Below are 14,269 nucleotides of genomic sequence, written 5' to 3'. Positions count from 1 at the left end.
TGATCCTGGCTCACTGCAGCCTCCGCCTCCCGGGTTCAAGCAGTTCTCCTGCCTCAGCCTCCCGAGTAGCTGGGACTACAGGCACATGCCTCCAAGCCCAGCTAATTTTTGTATTTTTTAGTAGAGACGGGGTTTCACCATGTTGGCCAGGATGGTCTTGATCTCTTGACTTTGTGATCTGTCCGCCTCGACCCCCCAGAGTACTGGGATTACAGGCGTGAACCACCGTGCCCGGCCCCTAGTTTTTAAGAGTAAAGCATCCTGGCCAAGTGTGGTGGTTCATGCTTGTAATTCCAGAACTTTGAGAGGCCAAGGCAGGCGGATCACCTGAGGTCAGGAGTTCAAGACCAGCCTAACCAACATGATGAAACCTCCTCTCTACTAAAGATACAAAAATTAGTAGGGCATGGTGGCAGGCACCTGTAGTCCCAACTACTCGGGAGGCTGAGGCAGGAGAATTGCTTGAACCCGGAAGATGGAGGTTGTAGTGAGCTGAGATCAGGCCACTCCACTCCAGCCTGAGTGACAGAGCAAGATTCCGTCTCAAACAAAAAAACTATTTAGGACTTCAAAGTACATTTTTATAGGGGGTAATACTGTTGATATTTAACCTATTAGAAATTACAACTGAGAAAATTAAAAAATATTTATTAATTCATTTAAAATAACTATATCAGGCCGGGCATGGTTGCTCATGCCTGTAATCCCAGGGCTTTGGGAGGCTGAAGTGGGCAGATCACTTGAGGTCAGGAGTTTGAGACCAGACTTGCCAACATAGCAAAACCCCGTTTCTACTAAAAATATAAGAATTAGCTGGGCGTGGTGGCGAGCACCTGTAATCCTAGCTACTCAGGAGGCTGAGGCAGGAGAATCGCTTGAACCCAGGAGGCAAAGGTTGCAGTGAGCCAAGATTGCACCACTGCACTCCAGCCTGGGTGACAGAGCATGATTCGCATCTCAAAAAAAAATAAAAAATGAAAAAAACTATATCAACCCCCTTATATATTAACACAAATAACATATTTTATGAAAAATGACTAAAGTTTTCAAAATAAAAACAATTTTGAAAACACAATTTTTATAATTTATACAGCTTTTTCCAGATTTTGTGTTGAATCAGAATTGTTTTTCTCCCATGATGTACTTTATCCTACTGGGAAGTGGAAGTCAGGTGATAACACTTTATTTAAACACACACGGCCGGGAGTGGTGGCTCATGCCTGTAATCCTAGCACTTTGGGAGGCAGAGGTGGGGTGGATCACCTGAGGTCAGGAGTTCAAGACCAGCCTGGCCATCATGGAGAAACCCATTCTTTAAACACACACACACAGACACAGACACACACAGACACACACACACACACACACACACACACACACCCCACTTTATTTAAATGTGTGTGTTTATTAACTTTGGCTGCATATTAGAATGAATTGGAGAGCCTATTTTAATGCCCAGGCCAACACACCAGATCAATGAAATCAGTATCTCTGGGTTGGGGCCCAGATATCTGTATTTTTTAAAGTTCCTAGCTGGGCATGGTAGCTCACTCCTGTAATCCTTGCACTTTGGGAGGCAAAGGATGGGCAGATCGCTTGAACCCAGGAGTTTGAAACCAGCCTGGGCAACATGGCAAAACCCCATCTCTGCCAAAAAAAAAAAAAAAATTTAGCTGGGCATGGTGGTGCATGCCCAACTAATTCTATCAGGGAACAGAAACCAAGTGAAGATTGGCACTCTCATTGCCTCTCAAAGGAATAAAGGTGTTCTGTCCTTAGCTGAGGCCCTCCTGGCCTATCTTAGGCTGTGGAGAAGACCTCAGGCTTGCTATGGGATGGTTGCCTCATTGGCTGAAGCTGGGGATAATGAGACTGCTTTCAATGACTTTTCTCTGGGATTCTGACCAGCTAAAGATCAGTGTTCAGGTAGGAAAGTTGGAGATCACTTATGGTGGTAACCTGGATGAAACAGCAAGAAATTCTGTGTATGCAATGTCTGTATGTACTTTCAAGTCTTTTATACTTTTTTGTGCTTTGTGACTGCCTCATTGTGTGCTCCTTGCAAAGAAGTCAGTTATTTCTACTTATACATTGGTCCTCTCATGTCTTGGCTTCTGTTGGCAATGTCCATATTAGGTGTGGATATGCTCATTGTCTTGCCACCTTGTACAGAGCTCTTTTCAAAGCCCACTTGCTCTACTCCTTGAGAGAATCATAGACACAGTCTCTGGGCTAGAGGAGACTTTGGAGAGCATTCAGGACAATGCCCTTCTGAAGTACCAATCATTTTTTAGGTTTCTCTGACATGAGCTCTTCACATACCACCCATGACAGGGAACTCACCCTCTCCTGAGAACATCCCTTCCCTGGTGGTTTAGATTTGCATGGGAGAAAAATCTTTCCTCACACTGAATTTGGAGCTGATGTAGGAAGCACAGGGTCATACAGCCAGTTAAGTGACAGACCAAGAACCAGAACCAGATTTTCAGATTCCTGACCAATGCTTTTTCTGTCACACTGTGATGTCTTGAAGTCTAAGCACAGACCCTGACTCTTGGTAAGAAGATGATTCACTAGTTGACCTGTTCCTAAAGAGACCAGGGAAGATTGCTGGAATGTGCTGCATGACTGGGAAAGTAAGCTGATGTGATAGAAAAGAGTGCCTTCATCTGAAACAAAAAGATCTCAATTTGAGTTCTGGTTGACACTGTTGACTTTGAATTGGTTAATTTTCTTTGCTGTGCTTGCTTTCTTCTATGTGAAATATGGAAAATAATCCTTACCCTTTCTCCTTCCTGGGAAAGTTGTAAAGCAGGATAAAAAGTCTGAGTTCTGAAGCATCATACAGAGGTGTTGGAGAGTCTTAGTATCAGTGAATGAACTCACATCCTTTTGGCTGCACAGGTTCGGGAGGCCTTGAGGAAAGCAGAGAAGGAGCTAGAATCACACAGCTCATGGTATGCCCCAGAGGCCCTTCAGAAGTGGCTGCAGCTGACACATGAGGTGGAGGTGCAATATTACAACATCAAGAAGCAAAATGCTGAGAAGCAGCTGCTGGTGGCCAAGGAGGGGGTGAGAACTGCCCTTCTATTGCCCTCTTCTTTCCTTTTTCCCCTTCTCCCTTTTACCTGCATATCTTGATCTTCTCTCCCTCTCTCAGTTCCTCCCATTGGGTGGTGGGTTCTGTTTATTTTCCTAATGTTCAGTTCCTGACAATGTCCTCAGACTTCTGGAGGAGGGAATAAGGGTGCAGGGGCATTCCTGCCTGTCTTCTAGGAAAGATGAAGCAAGTGGAGGCAGGCAGAAGGAAAGCTCTGCCAGCCGCATGCTGCCATGGGGACAGAGGTCCTCCTGGGACAAAAGGGCTATCAGGGACCCCTTTGCTTCTTCCTTTGCTTTCTCTATTTTGTCCCTTTCCTTTTTCTTCTCCCTTTGCCTGCCTTTCTCCTTTTCCTCCTTCTCTTCTTTTTCCTTATGCAGCCTAAGTTGTGCTAGGAGGAGTGGGCCCCAACCATAGAGGAAGGCCTTTCTCATTTTTTCCAACCTTGAATCCCTGCTCTTTTTGAGCTGGGGGCCTCATCTTTGCAGGCTGAGAAGATAAAAAAGAAGAGAAACACACTCTTTGGTACCTTCCACGTGGCCCACAGCTCTTCCCTGGATGATGTAGATCATAAAATTCTAACAGCTAAGTAAGTAACACCAGTTATCTACTCTGGCAATGTCCATATCATCCTCAGAATTTGAAGGCGTACAGGGCCTCCAACACCAATTCCATTTCCTTGTTGGTGGAGGGACAGCTCTGGACTCCTGCCTCAGCCTTGATCTATCTCCCTCCTTGCTCTTAGGCTTATGAGTTTATTGTGTTTTTTATTCATACATATCCTCCCAACTTGTTCCTCTGAGAAGAGGCTTCATTCCTGTTGGGTCTCACACCAAGTCCATGACTGCAGTTCTGTTTCCTCTGTCTTCAGGCAAGCACTGAGCGAGGTGACAGCAGCATTGCGGGAGCGCCTGCACCGCTGGCAACAGATCGAGATCCTCTGTGGCTTCCAGATTGTCAATAACCCAGGCATCCACTCACTGGTGGCTGCCCTCAACATAGACCCCAGCTGGATGGGCAGTACACGCCCCAACCCTGCCCACTTCATTATGACTGACGACGTGGATGACATGGATGAGGAGATTGTGTCTCCCTTGTCCATGCAGTGTAGGTGACCTCTTTGGCGGGGGATGAAGGAAGGAACCTTTGATGCATGGGTTGAGAAGTCTTGGCTTCTATTGTGCTTAAACAGCAGATGGGGCAGATGCCCAGGAAGATAGTAAACTCATGACCTTGGTCAATAAAGCACAATTGCTCAGGATATTTCTTTATAGTTGTCCTTTTGATGTCCTTTCCTTATATGTTTTGTATGCCCCTTTGGGTCTATTGTGCTAAGTATCTCTCCTTCACTCTTTTTCTCTTTATTCTCCCTAACTGCCACTCTATCTACCTTTATAAAAAATAATCTCCTTTAGTGAATTTCAATGTAAAAATCGCATACATTTTGACTATTTATTGAACTTATTTATTTTAATTTTTGTTCCTTTTTCTTAATTGCTAAAGTAGATGAATTGAATTGTGTTTCTCTTTGACTTTTTGTGAGAGACCCTATAAAACAGTAGTCCCTTAAAGTGATACAACCCTAAATCCTCCAAGCTGGAAAGGCATTCTTGCCCAGGAGGGATCTCCTGCACAAGCATGTCTGGCTTTCCACCTGAACTCTTGGACCCCACCCCCTCCTCCCTCTTCCTCTGTCCTGGGTCTTCCCTCTCCCTTTCTTTTCCTGCAAGTGATGAGAGTTGAGTAGAGCAGAGCCAAAAGGAACAATACTGGAATTATTCAGTAAATGAAGGGAATTTTCCCTTACTGGTCCACAGTTGAATTTTCCTTTGGATGAGAAGCCATTTTAAGTTAATAGACTAGCCCTTATGGTAAAGCTATTGTCCTAGGCCCATATTCTGCCAGTACAGGGGAAGGGCAGAAGGCCGGGGGTGGGTTAGGGGCTTACTTTCAGATTCTTTTATCAGGCCAGATTCCCACTCCGGACAGAATTCATTTGTAATTTTGTCCATAATACTTTGCCACTGGCCAAGCCTCTTTGCTCTCCTGATCTGATAACTTGCTAGGCCTTTAATCAAAGGTGTAACAAGGACAGGATCAATGACAGGCAGAGCTTGATCCTGACTTATTGATCTAAAGACTTCTGTGTTCTCCAGGCTGGGAGGGACCTTAATTAGCTCTGAGCTACCCAGTCCCTGCCCCCAACCCTTCCCTTATTACATTGATGAGCAGGCCAAAACCCTCCATAAATCAGATTCTCTTCTCCTTTTGGCCTGGCTGTTGACCCTAGATGCTGCCTGGCTGATGGGGCGTAGGTTCAGTGACCGCTCTTTCTGCTCTACATCCGCCGGCTCGGATGATCAGTCCCTCTGGAAATACCCCGGTTTGAGGAGCCCCTTTGGGGCATTTGTTTTTCTGACTTTTGGGACTAAACCAACACTCCTACCCCATGGGCCCCTTCTCCTGCCTGCTTCATGCCCCTGCTTGCTCCCTGTATCCCCTCAGCACTGTCCCTACTAACTACAGGTGGGGTTCGGGGGTAAGAAGAATCAGCCTGCTCGGCAAGAGCTGGATAGAGAATATTTACGGTGATAGAAGGCTTAGGCTTCTCTCTTTAGCCCAGCTATGCAGATAACGTGGTAGCCCTTCTTCCATCTGGGCTGGGAGGGAGAGAGGGAAGGAAAAGATCACTGCTTTCTTTTCTCTTTTTCTTGTTTCTCCCTTTTCTTCCTAGTTTCTCCCGTCTTTTTCCCTCTTCCCCTCCCTATTCCAGGCTTCCTCATCCTCTTCATTCCCTCTTTCATACCTTGAAAGCTACCAGCATAGAAGCCTTGCCTTCTGAAATCTCCATCACTATGGACCTATGCTCTCGCCCTGGTGGCCCTTCCAAGGCTTCTTTTACCTTTATAACCTGGCTCTTTCTCTCTTCTTTAGGGAGAAAGCAGAAAAGCCTATCTATCAGGGTAGGGGAGAAGGAATAAAGATCTTCACTCTCCTTTCACTTGGAGCTGGGAGTGAGCCCAAGGGGGATACACTAGCATATTCCTAAGTTACTTGGTGCCCATGTATCTCTTCACTGGGCATGGTGGCCATCATCTCCAGGACCTCGATTTTCAGCCTGATCCAAGAGCTGGTTCTTTGTTGTTTATGTGCTTATTGGAAAGTGAAAAAGAATGAATATTAGCATAAAAACATCCATAGTGCCATCATATTTGAACACCTTCTCTACCACTCTTTTGTCTGTGAAATTTTTTTATATGGTTAAGATAATGATAGCCACTAACATTTATTGAGTGCAATGACCTGTTTCAGGTGTCTTAAAGACAATATTGTGAAGTCTCAGAAGAACCCTGCAGGATATTATAAATTAGGAATTAAAATGGGGAAGTCAGTTTCTCAGGGTCACAACCAGAGGTGAAGTCCTGATTTCAAACTTTAGTATTTTACATTCCAAGGCTCAAGGAATGAGTACATATAATTCTGTATCCTTTTCCCCTCTATTTTAATAGGCATTTTTTCATTTTCTTAAAGTCTTTTTATAAGCATCATTTTAAATAGCTTTCTAGTCTCCCAGAAACTGGATATATTAATCATTTTCCTATTGTTCATTCTTTATGTTTACTTTCATACAGTTAATAAAAAGTAAACAATAATGTATCTTATTCAATTATTAATAATGATGAACATGTTTATGTATAAGTCCTTGTCTAAGTTGTGAATTATTTCCTGAGGTTGGCTTTCTGAAAAGGCTGGTTCTTAATGCTCTCCTGGACCTTGTCCCAATCCCTTATCTTATCCTTCCTTGCCTGTGTCTACCCACTAACTGCCTTGCCACTTCCCTTTATAGTGACATTGGCCATAGGTCTCCTTCTATTGGAATTGCCACTAAAACTGACCCGGGCACCTCATCTTCAATTTCCCATCCTTTTAGGACCCCTGGTGGGAGGTTTCTGGGAGGAGGTGCCCCATTCTCCAAATTGGCATTAGAGGCCCAGAGTGGTCTCCAGCAAGCATTTATTCATGGGCACCTCCTTACCTGCCAGCCCAAAATAGCCTGGCCCCTCCTCACACTTTCTTCATTCTCCTTGCAGCCCCCAGCCTGCAGAGCAGTGTTCGGCAGCGCCTGACGGAGCCACAGCATAGCCTGGGATCTCAGAGGTTGGTAGAGGGCGAGGCTGGCCACTTCTTGACAAGCCGGGTATCTCTGCGGCGAATGCGCAGCCTTTCATCTGGACAGTCTTTCAGTTCTGAAGGCTACGGGACCAGCTCTCCATCTGCCTCTGCTGCTTCTTCTTGCTCCTCTTCTACCACTACCATCACCACTACCGCCACCACCACCACCATCACCACCGTCCATGTCCACCCTGTTTACTACCACCACAGCACTTCCTATTTCCTCCAGACGGAGCCATACCCTGACACACCCCCTTCTGACAGCACCACTGTGATGCCTGGGCATTCAGAGAGCTTGGGGTATCAGCTGTCTCTCTTCTTTTTCTTCCCTTCCTTCCCTTTCTGCTGCTTTTACCTTGGTTTCTGCCTGCCAGCTGCTGCTTGATCAACTCTGGGGATGTGTGGAGTGGGGAATTTTCTTCTTATCCTGTTTGTTCCCAGCTCTGGGACTCCTTTTTAAGGTCAGCCTACTTCCCCACACCTATCTCCCCTTCCGTGTTTGGGGTTTGCTGACTCTAAAAATGAGTAACAACTTCCTTCCCTCATGGCCCTATATAGCACTTTTGCCTAAACTATGCACTTTCACATTAGTTATCTCAGTTGGGTGCTCACTTCCTTTACTCCTTCAACAAGCATTTACTAATGCCTACTCTGTGCCAGGCTCTGCCGGGCATAGGGATTCACCGGTGATAAGACACAATCCCAGCCATCAAGAACTACAATTTTGTCTAAGAGAGACTCATTTTAAATAAGTATGGAAAAATTTATTAAGTGCTATGGGGGTGTTGAGGAAGGAGTGACTAACAGTGTGTACCTGGGTGGAATGCTTCACCAAAGAGATGAATTTGTGCTAACATCCTATGTGAAGAGAAAGGAGAAAGAGTATTCCAGGCAGAGGAAACACTGTATGCAGAGACATGGTGATTCATGAGAATATGATATATTTGTGATTTGAACACTGGATATGTGTTGGTGGGAAGGCGAAACGGGTGAGGCTAAATGACGAAGGCTCTGAAAGGCAAAGGTTTTGGCCTTTACCCTTTAGGAGATGGAGAATTGCAAAAGGGTTTCTAAGAGAAAGGAATCAGTCACATTTGCATTTTAGAAATAACATTTTAGTGGCTGTGTGAAGGAAAGAAGAGGAAGACTACAGGAATTTGGAAAACATTCCAGTAGACCACTAGGGGTGGTAATGAGGCCTTGGGATAAAAATACATGATTAATTTGGTAACTGGCTACAGTGGTGAAGGAAAGGGAGGATCTAGTATGACACTCAGGTTTATAGCTTGAATGACTGGATGGACATAGTATCTTTCATGGAATTAGAGAACCAAGATAGGGGACATAGGGTTGGGGTGTTGGGCAAGAAGAGTTTATAGGTGGGGCAGGAATTAAAATACACATTTTAAGAATAGTGAGTTAAGGTTCTAAAAGGGTAAGTATTTCCCTCTAGATCTCACAGCTAATTGGGAGCAGAGCACAGACTAGAACTTGGGTTTCCATTCTGGGATACTCCATTGGATATTTTTGTCATTTCACAAGGTCTCAGAAAGTGTACTGGAAAAGAATTGGTGAAAGGTTTTCTTCCACAGCTTTGTCTGGCAGCTGCAGGGACTTTTCATGCTAATACCCAAGATGGTAGACTAGGATCAGAGGTAGTAGCCTTGACCTTGCCTGGAACAAGCTTAGGAGACCCTCAGAAAGTCCTTCCCCTCTGGTAGTACTTCTCATCTCTGAAATGGTGACCACAGTCCAGTCTTGGCCTCTGGACTGCAGTCTGCTTACTCTGTTGCCTATTTTTAGTTCTATCTCACTCTGGATACCCATTTCTCCAGCTTTGCCCCTTAAACCTCTGGATAGTTATCCTTGAGGGCTGTTCCTTTCTTTTGCACAAAGGAATTGCCCTTACTAGGATTATTACTCAGCAGAGCCACTCATATCCACTCTCATTCTCATTTTCATCCAAAAGCCTAAGAAGGGAGACTACCCCTTCCAGCACAGATGGAGAGGACCAAATTGGGTTGGGGAAACCAGGGGATGCTGTGAATTTCATGTTCCAAGGCTTAAGCTGAGGGCAGTGGGGAGGAAGGGCGGGGAGGTACCTGCATCCACCTGGCCTGTTCACTACTTAATTTTCTTTTGCACCATGCACCAGAGGATCATCTCTAAAGGCAAACAGGCTCTCTAGTAAGGTCAGTAGCTTGGGATGGGAGTCCGAGGCAGCCCAGCCTTTGGGGAGGGACCCCTGGCCTAATTGTTCTCAATGATTCAGAGAGGGAAGGTGAGCCTGCCTCACTGGGCCTTTTCCCTCCTATATCTCCCTAGGCTTCCTCCCAGGTTCCAATCTTGCTTTGGTAGTCTCAACTCTTAGATGATGAGGGAGGCATAGAAGGACAGGAATCAGGCTGGGCTCTGTGATTCATGCCTATAATCCTAGCACTTTGGGAGGCCAGGAAGGGAGGATTGCTTGAGTCCAGGAGTTTGGGACCAGCCTGGGAAACAAAGTGAGCCTGTCTCTCAAAAAAAAAAAAAAAAAATCAAAAAGTTAGTTGGGCATGGTAGCACATGCCTGTGGTCCCAGCTACATGGGAGGCTGAGGCAGGAGGATCACTTGAGCCTGGGAGTTTGAGGCTGCATTGAGCTGAGATCGTGCCATTGTACTCCAGCCTGGGCAACAGAGCGAGACCCTGTCAACAAACAAACAAACAGATGGATAGAAATTGAGACCAAATAGGGGTCTGGGCTAGGAGAAGTGAGGCTGGGAGGGCTCTAACCTGATTTCTCTTCCTTGGTGTTAGAGAGGGTAGGATCCCAGGATCTTCACTTCTTCGGCTTAGAGGACCTGTTTTCTCAGTGTGGGTGTCCCCAGAATTTCCTTGGCACCTTGCTCATTGGTTTATATGTGTTTGGAGAAGGCAAGATATAGAGAGGATCATCCTGGGACTTAGATAAACAAGGACAAGTTTAGAAGCAAGGACTGTGTTAGATATATGAAACCAAATATGAGACCAAATATTCATAAATACTAGAATATGTGGCTGAAACTGTGTTTGTAGAATGGAAGCTTAGCTGGAATTGTTCTCTGAGTCCAGGAAAGTACTGGCCCATGGGGTGGCTACTTAGTTATTTGCTTCCTACTGAGAATTAAGTCTATAATAGCTATGAGCCAACCCTCTGCTTTTGCCTGTTTCAGGGGTCTGGTACCCTCCCTGACTTCTGACCCTCAGCCTCTTTCTTCCCAGGTCCTATGGTGCTCTCCTCTCCCACTCATGACTCTTATTCTTTGGGTAGCAGATGTTTAAACATTACCCTTAGCTTTCTTCTCTGCTTTTGCTGAGGTTCTCAGGCCTCTAGGAAGGCAGATGGAGGATGCAGGATTGGTAGAAAGAGCACCTCCATATCTACCTTTTTATCTATAGAGGCAGGGGGAATGGCATCTGGAATTGATTCATGGTCATAGGAACCACCAGCTCCTTAAAAGGTCTCAAGTTCCTAGACTAGCCTCTGTGTGTGCATGTCCAGTGTGTGGTGGCATATCTCCATAACTCAGCCTTGCAAAGCAGCTTCTTGTAACTGACCCCTACATAGGCCCTTCAGCTTGGGTGGCCTCATCATCTTCATTCCCACAATAATTTGTACATTTTCAAGTGCTTTGCCAGCATATTTGATCCTCCAAAGGGTCTTGTAAGATAATTGAGTTGGTATTATTTTCATTGGGTCAAAGTTGAGGACTAGCAGGATTAGATGATTTGTCCAAGATTGCACAGAAGAATCTAGAGCTCTTCTAAATCATTGCTCTTTAAAGGCCAACATTCTGTCTTTCTATGCCTCCCTACATTCTCCCTGTCAGCAAAGCTGTGAAAGAGACCCCACACTTCCTGTTGCACCACAGACTTTGGCTTGATCTCTACAATACCTATCTATGACCTCCTTTGAATCCTTTGAGATGGTTAGAAGAGGCAGCATTCTGGCCTTTTGGGGTGGGTGAGGGATTGTTTGCAAGGCTGTTCTAACCTTCTCATCCCCAGCCTGGGTCAGGTCCACTGACTGCACGTGCCTTGTTCCTTGGGGTCTGACCTAGACTGGATAATATCCTAAGGTGTGACAGGAGTATGTGGGGGAGGAAGGCATGGAAAATGGTGACTCGGAGCAGTATGTAGGTTCTGCATTAGCTTAAGGTTGAATCCCAGGAAATCTAGCCAGCTATGAGAAGGCAGAGATTTTATTGAGGAGGATGCCTGTGGAATTTAAGCCTATAGTTACACCAGTTCAGAGCCAGAACATTCAACAGTGGTGCGGCCCAGGTATTGGAAAGCCATTTGCCAGACAGATGATGGTATGATGACATTTGTTTTTGTTTCTTGTCTATTTCTTCCCTCCCTTCCCATCACTTTTCCCTTTCTTGTCTTTTTTCTTGGCCCTTCTTTCTACCTGCTTATCCTTTCGCTTTTCTTCCTCCACAATTCTCCTTTCCTTTTCCTGTCTCTTTTCTTATCCTGTACTTACGGCTGCTCAACTTCCATCTGTTCCCCTTTCCTCTCTCCTTCCCACCTGCTTGTTTATCCTGTTTCTCTCTCCTGCCACTCTATCCCAATTTTCCTACCCTGTCCTTGTCTTCTCATGTTGTCCCTCTCTCCTCTTCACCCTTCCCCCATCTCCCTATCCAATATGTCCCTTTCTTCCCCTCTGCCCAATGTCTTGCAGGGATTTGACCCATTCCGATTCGGAGTCCTCCCTCCATATGAGTGACCGCCAGCGTGTGGCCCCCAAACCTCCTCAGATGAGCCGTGCTGCAGATGAGGCTCTCAATGCCATGACTTCCAATGGCAGCCACCGGCTGATCGAGGGGGTCCACCCAGGGTCTCTAGTGGAGAAACTGCCTGACAGCCCTGCCCTGGCCAAGAAGGCATTACTGGCGCTGAACCATGGGCTGGACAAGGCCCACAGCCTGATGGAGCTGAGCCCCTCAGCCCCTCCTGGTGGCTCTCCACATTTGGATTCTTCCCGTTCTCACAGCCCCAGTTCCCCAGACCCAGACACGCCATCTCCAATTGGGGACAGCCGAGCCCTGCAAGCCAGCCGAAACACACGCATTCCCCACCTGGCCGGCAAGAAGGTTGTGGCTGAGGAGGATAATGGCTCTATTGGCGAGGAGACAGACTCCAGCCCAGGCCGGAAGAAGTTTCCTCTCAAAATCTTTAAGAAGCCTCTTAAGAAGTAGGCAGGATGGGGGTGGCAGTAATGGGACAGCTTGTCCTTCCCTGGGTCTTCTGCCTCTCCTTTTCTCCCTTCCTTCAAGATAACTGGCCCCAAGAGTGGGCCATAGGAAGGGCTGGTCCAGGGGCCTGGGCACTGTACATACCTGCCCCCTCATCTTTGGGTCCTTCATTATTATTTATTAACTGACCACCATGGCCTGCCTGCCCTGCCTCCCTCCCAACCATGGGCTGCTGCTGTCACTCCCTCTCCACTTCAGTGCATGTCTTATTTGCTGTCCCCTCAGCTCCCAGCTCCACCTCTGGGGTACAGCTTCTGTCTCTGCTGTCCCAGTTTTAAGGTTTGGTTTCTTGTTTCTGTCTCTTGCTTTCAGTCCCCTCCCTCCCACCACTCCCCAACTTTCCCTAGCAGTTGCAGGGAAGATAGGAGGAGTAACTTCTGACTTGTGTGCCTCAGGTCTGTTCCACCCCACTCACAGTGGTTCTTTTTGCTCCAGACTGGGACTAGGGCCTTACCTTTGGGGTTTGTTCTTCGGTATTGCTGGGGGTTAGAAGGAGCCTCATCCTAGATTTCACTCAGGCCTCCAGGGGTTCATGGGGGAGTGAAACCAATTCTCAGAGAACAACCTACCAGAGACATTTAAAGAGGCTAGGCTTGGGGATGGGTTAGAAGAGGCCTCTCTTCATTGGAGCATGAGTGGATGCCAGAACTGTGGGTTATAAGGCAGTCACTTTTTCTCTCTCCTCCCACCCACACCTGCCTCCCTCTTACCCCTGCTCCCCCACACTGCAGGAGGGTTTGTCTCTAAGAGGTGCTGCCCCAAAGCTCCCCAAGCATCAATACTCCTGGGGCTCAGGACAAATGGCTCCCCTGGCTAGGGGAGCCACAGCCATGATACAGGGCTCTTATGGAGCCCTGGAGTTGTTGGGCAAAGATGCTGTCATATTTTTGAACCAAAAGACAAACAGGTTAAACGTAAAAAAGAAATCTGAATTTCCCAAGTGCCTAAACTGCATACTTCCCTCGTCAGATCCCATTTTCATGTTACTTCGTAGCCTTGGCCAGAGGCTCAAAAAGACACAACCAGTTTGGGGAAGGAGTGGCTAAGGAAGATGGTATAGGTGAAGGTGGCTGTGTGACCACTTCCCCCACCCTTCCCACCCTCTAGACAACTCTCTTCTTTACCTGTTTTTGCTATGGCTGTAAATGTATTTTCCCTCTGCCCCACTCCCTGCCATGCCTTTATCCTGGGATCCTATTTTGGGCCTGGGGTGGTTGCACCTGGGGCTGGTCTTAGGAGGTTGCTAGGCTACACACTGCCTTGTACTCCCTGGACATCCTCAAATGGGGTTTTCTGTGTTATTTCATAAGAATCTTTGGAGTCCAATAAAGCATGTAGGAAATTTTAACCTCTTCTGGCTTTGACTCTCATTGTGTTCTTTGTGCTGTGGCATGATGGGATGAAGAGATTATCTTTCCTTTGCCCAGGGAAAATGAAACTTGAATGCCCATACCCAAAAGCTCTGTGGGCAGGGTTACCAGATAAAATGCAGGATGGCCAGCTAAATTTGAATTTCAGTTCAACAGTTTTTTAAGTATAATTTTCTCTCATGCAGTATCTGGGACACATTTTTTTTTTTTTACATTTTTTTTTTTATTTATTTATTTATTTTCCCATTTATTTATTTTATTGCATTTTAGGTTTTGGGGTACATGCGAAGAACATGCAAAATTGTTGCATAGGAACACACGTGGCAGTGTGATTTGCTGCCTTCCTCC

At 46.3% G+C, this 14,269-nt stretch overlaps 1 protein-coding gene across 5 annotated transcripts in view; it reads left to right on the top strand.

The window, feature by feature from the left end:
• The window catches only part of STIM1 (stromal interaction molecule 1), a 239,070-nt gene extending 225,167 nt beyond the window's left edge, over window positions 1-13,903 (top strand). The window contains exons 8-14 of one of the 5 annotated variants that reach the window (XM_037740065.1): window positions 2,905-3,072; window positions 3,589-3,689; window positions 3,972-4,207; window positions 5,391-5,483; window positions 7,192-7,258; window positions 9,429-9,465; window positions 11,978-13,903. In XM_037740065.1, coding sequence (XP_037595993.1) covers window positions 2,905-3,072; window positions 3,589-3,689; window positions 3,972-4,207; window positions 5,391-5,483; window positions 7,192-7,258; window positions 9,429-9,465; window positions 11,978-12,022 — 747 coding nt within the window. In that variant the 3' untranslated portion in view covers window positions 12,023-13,903. Of the gene's footprint in view, window positions 1-2,904; window positions 3,073-3,588; window positions 3,690-3,971; window positions 4,208-5,390; window positions 5,484-7,191; window positions 7,574-9,428; window positions 9,466-11,977 lie in introns of all 5 variants that reach the window. The other 4 variants (XM_017532858.2, XM_017532856.2, XM_017532855.2 and 1 more) reach the window with 4 other exon arrangements.
• Window positions 13,904-14,269: the final 366 nt, after the last annotated feature.

Source organism: Cebus imitator, unplaced genomic scaffold, assembly GCF_001604975.1.
Source record: "Cebus imitator isolate Cc_AM_T3 unplaced genomic scaffold, Cebus_imitator-1.0 Scaffold79, whole genome shotgun sequence".
Lineage (NCBI taxonomy): Eukaryota > Metazoa > Chordata > Mammalia > Primates > Cebidae > Cebus > Cebus imitator.
Note: the sequence above shows the minus strand (reverse complement) of the source record. Positions and strands in the feature narration are given on the sequence as shown.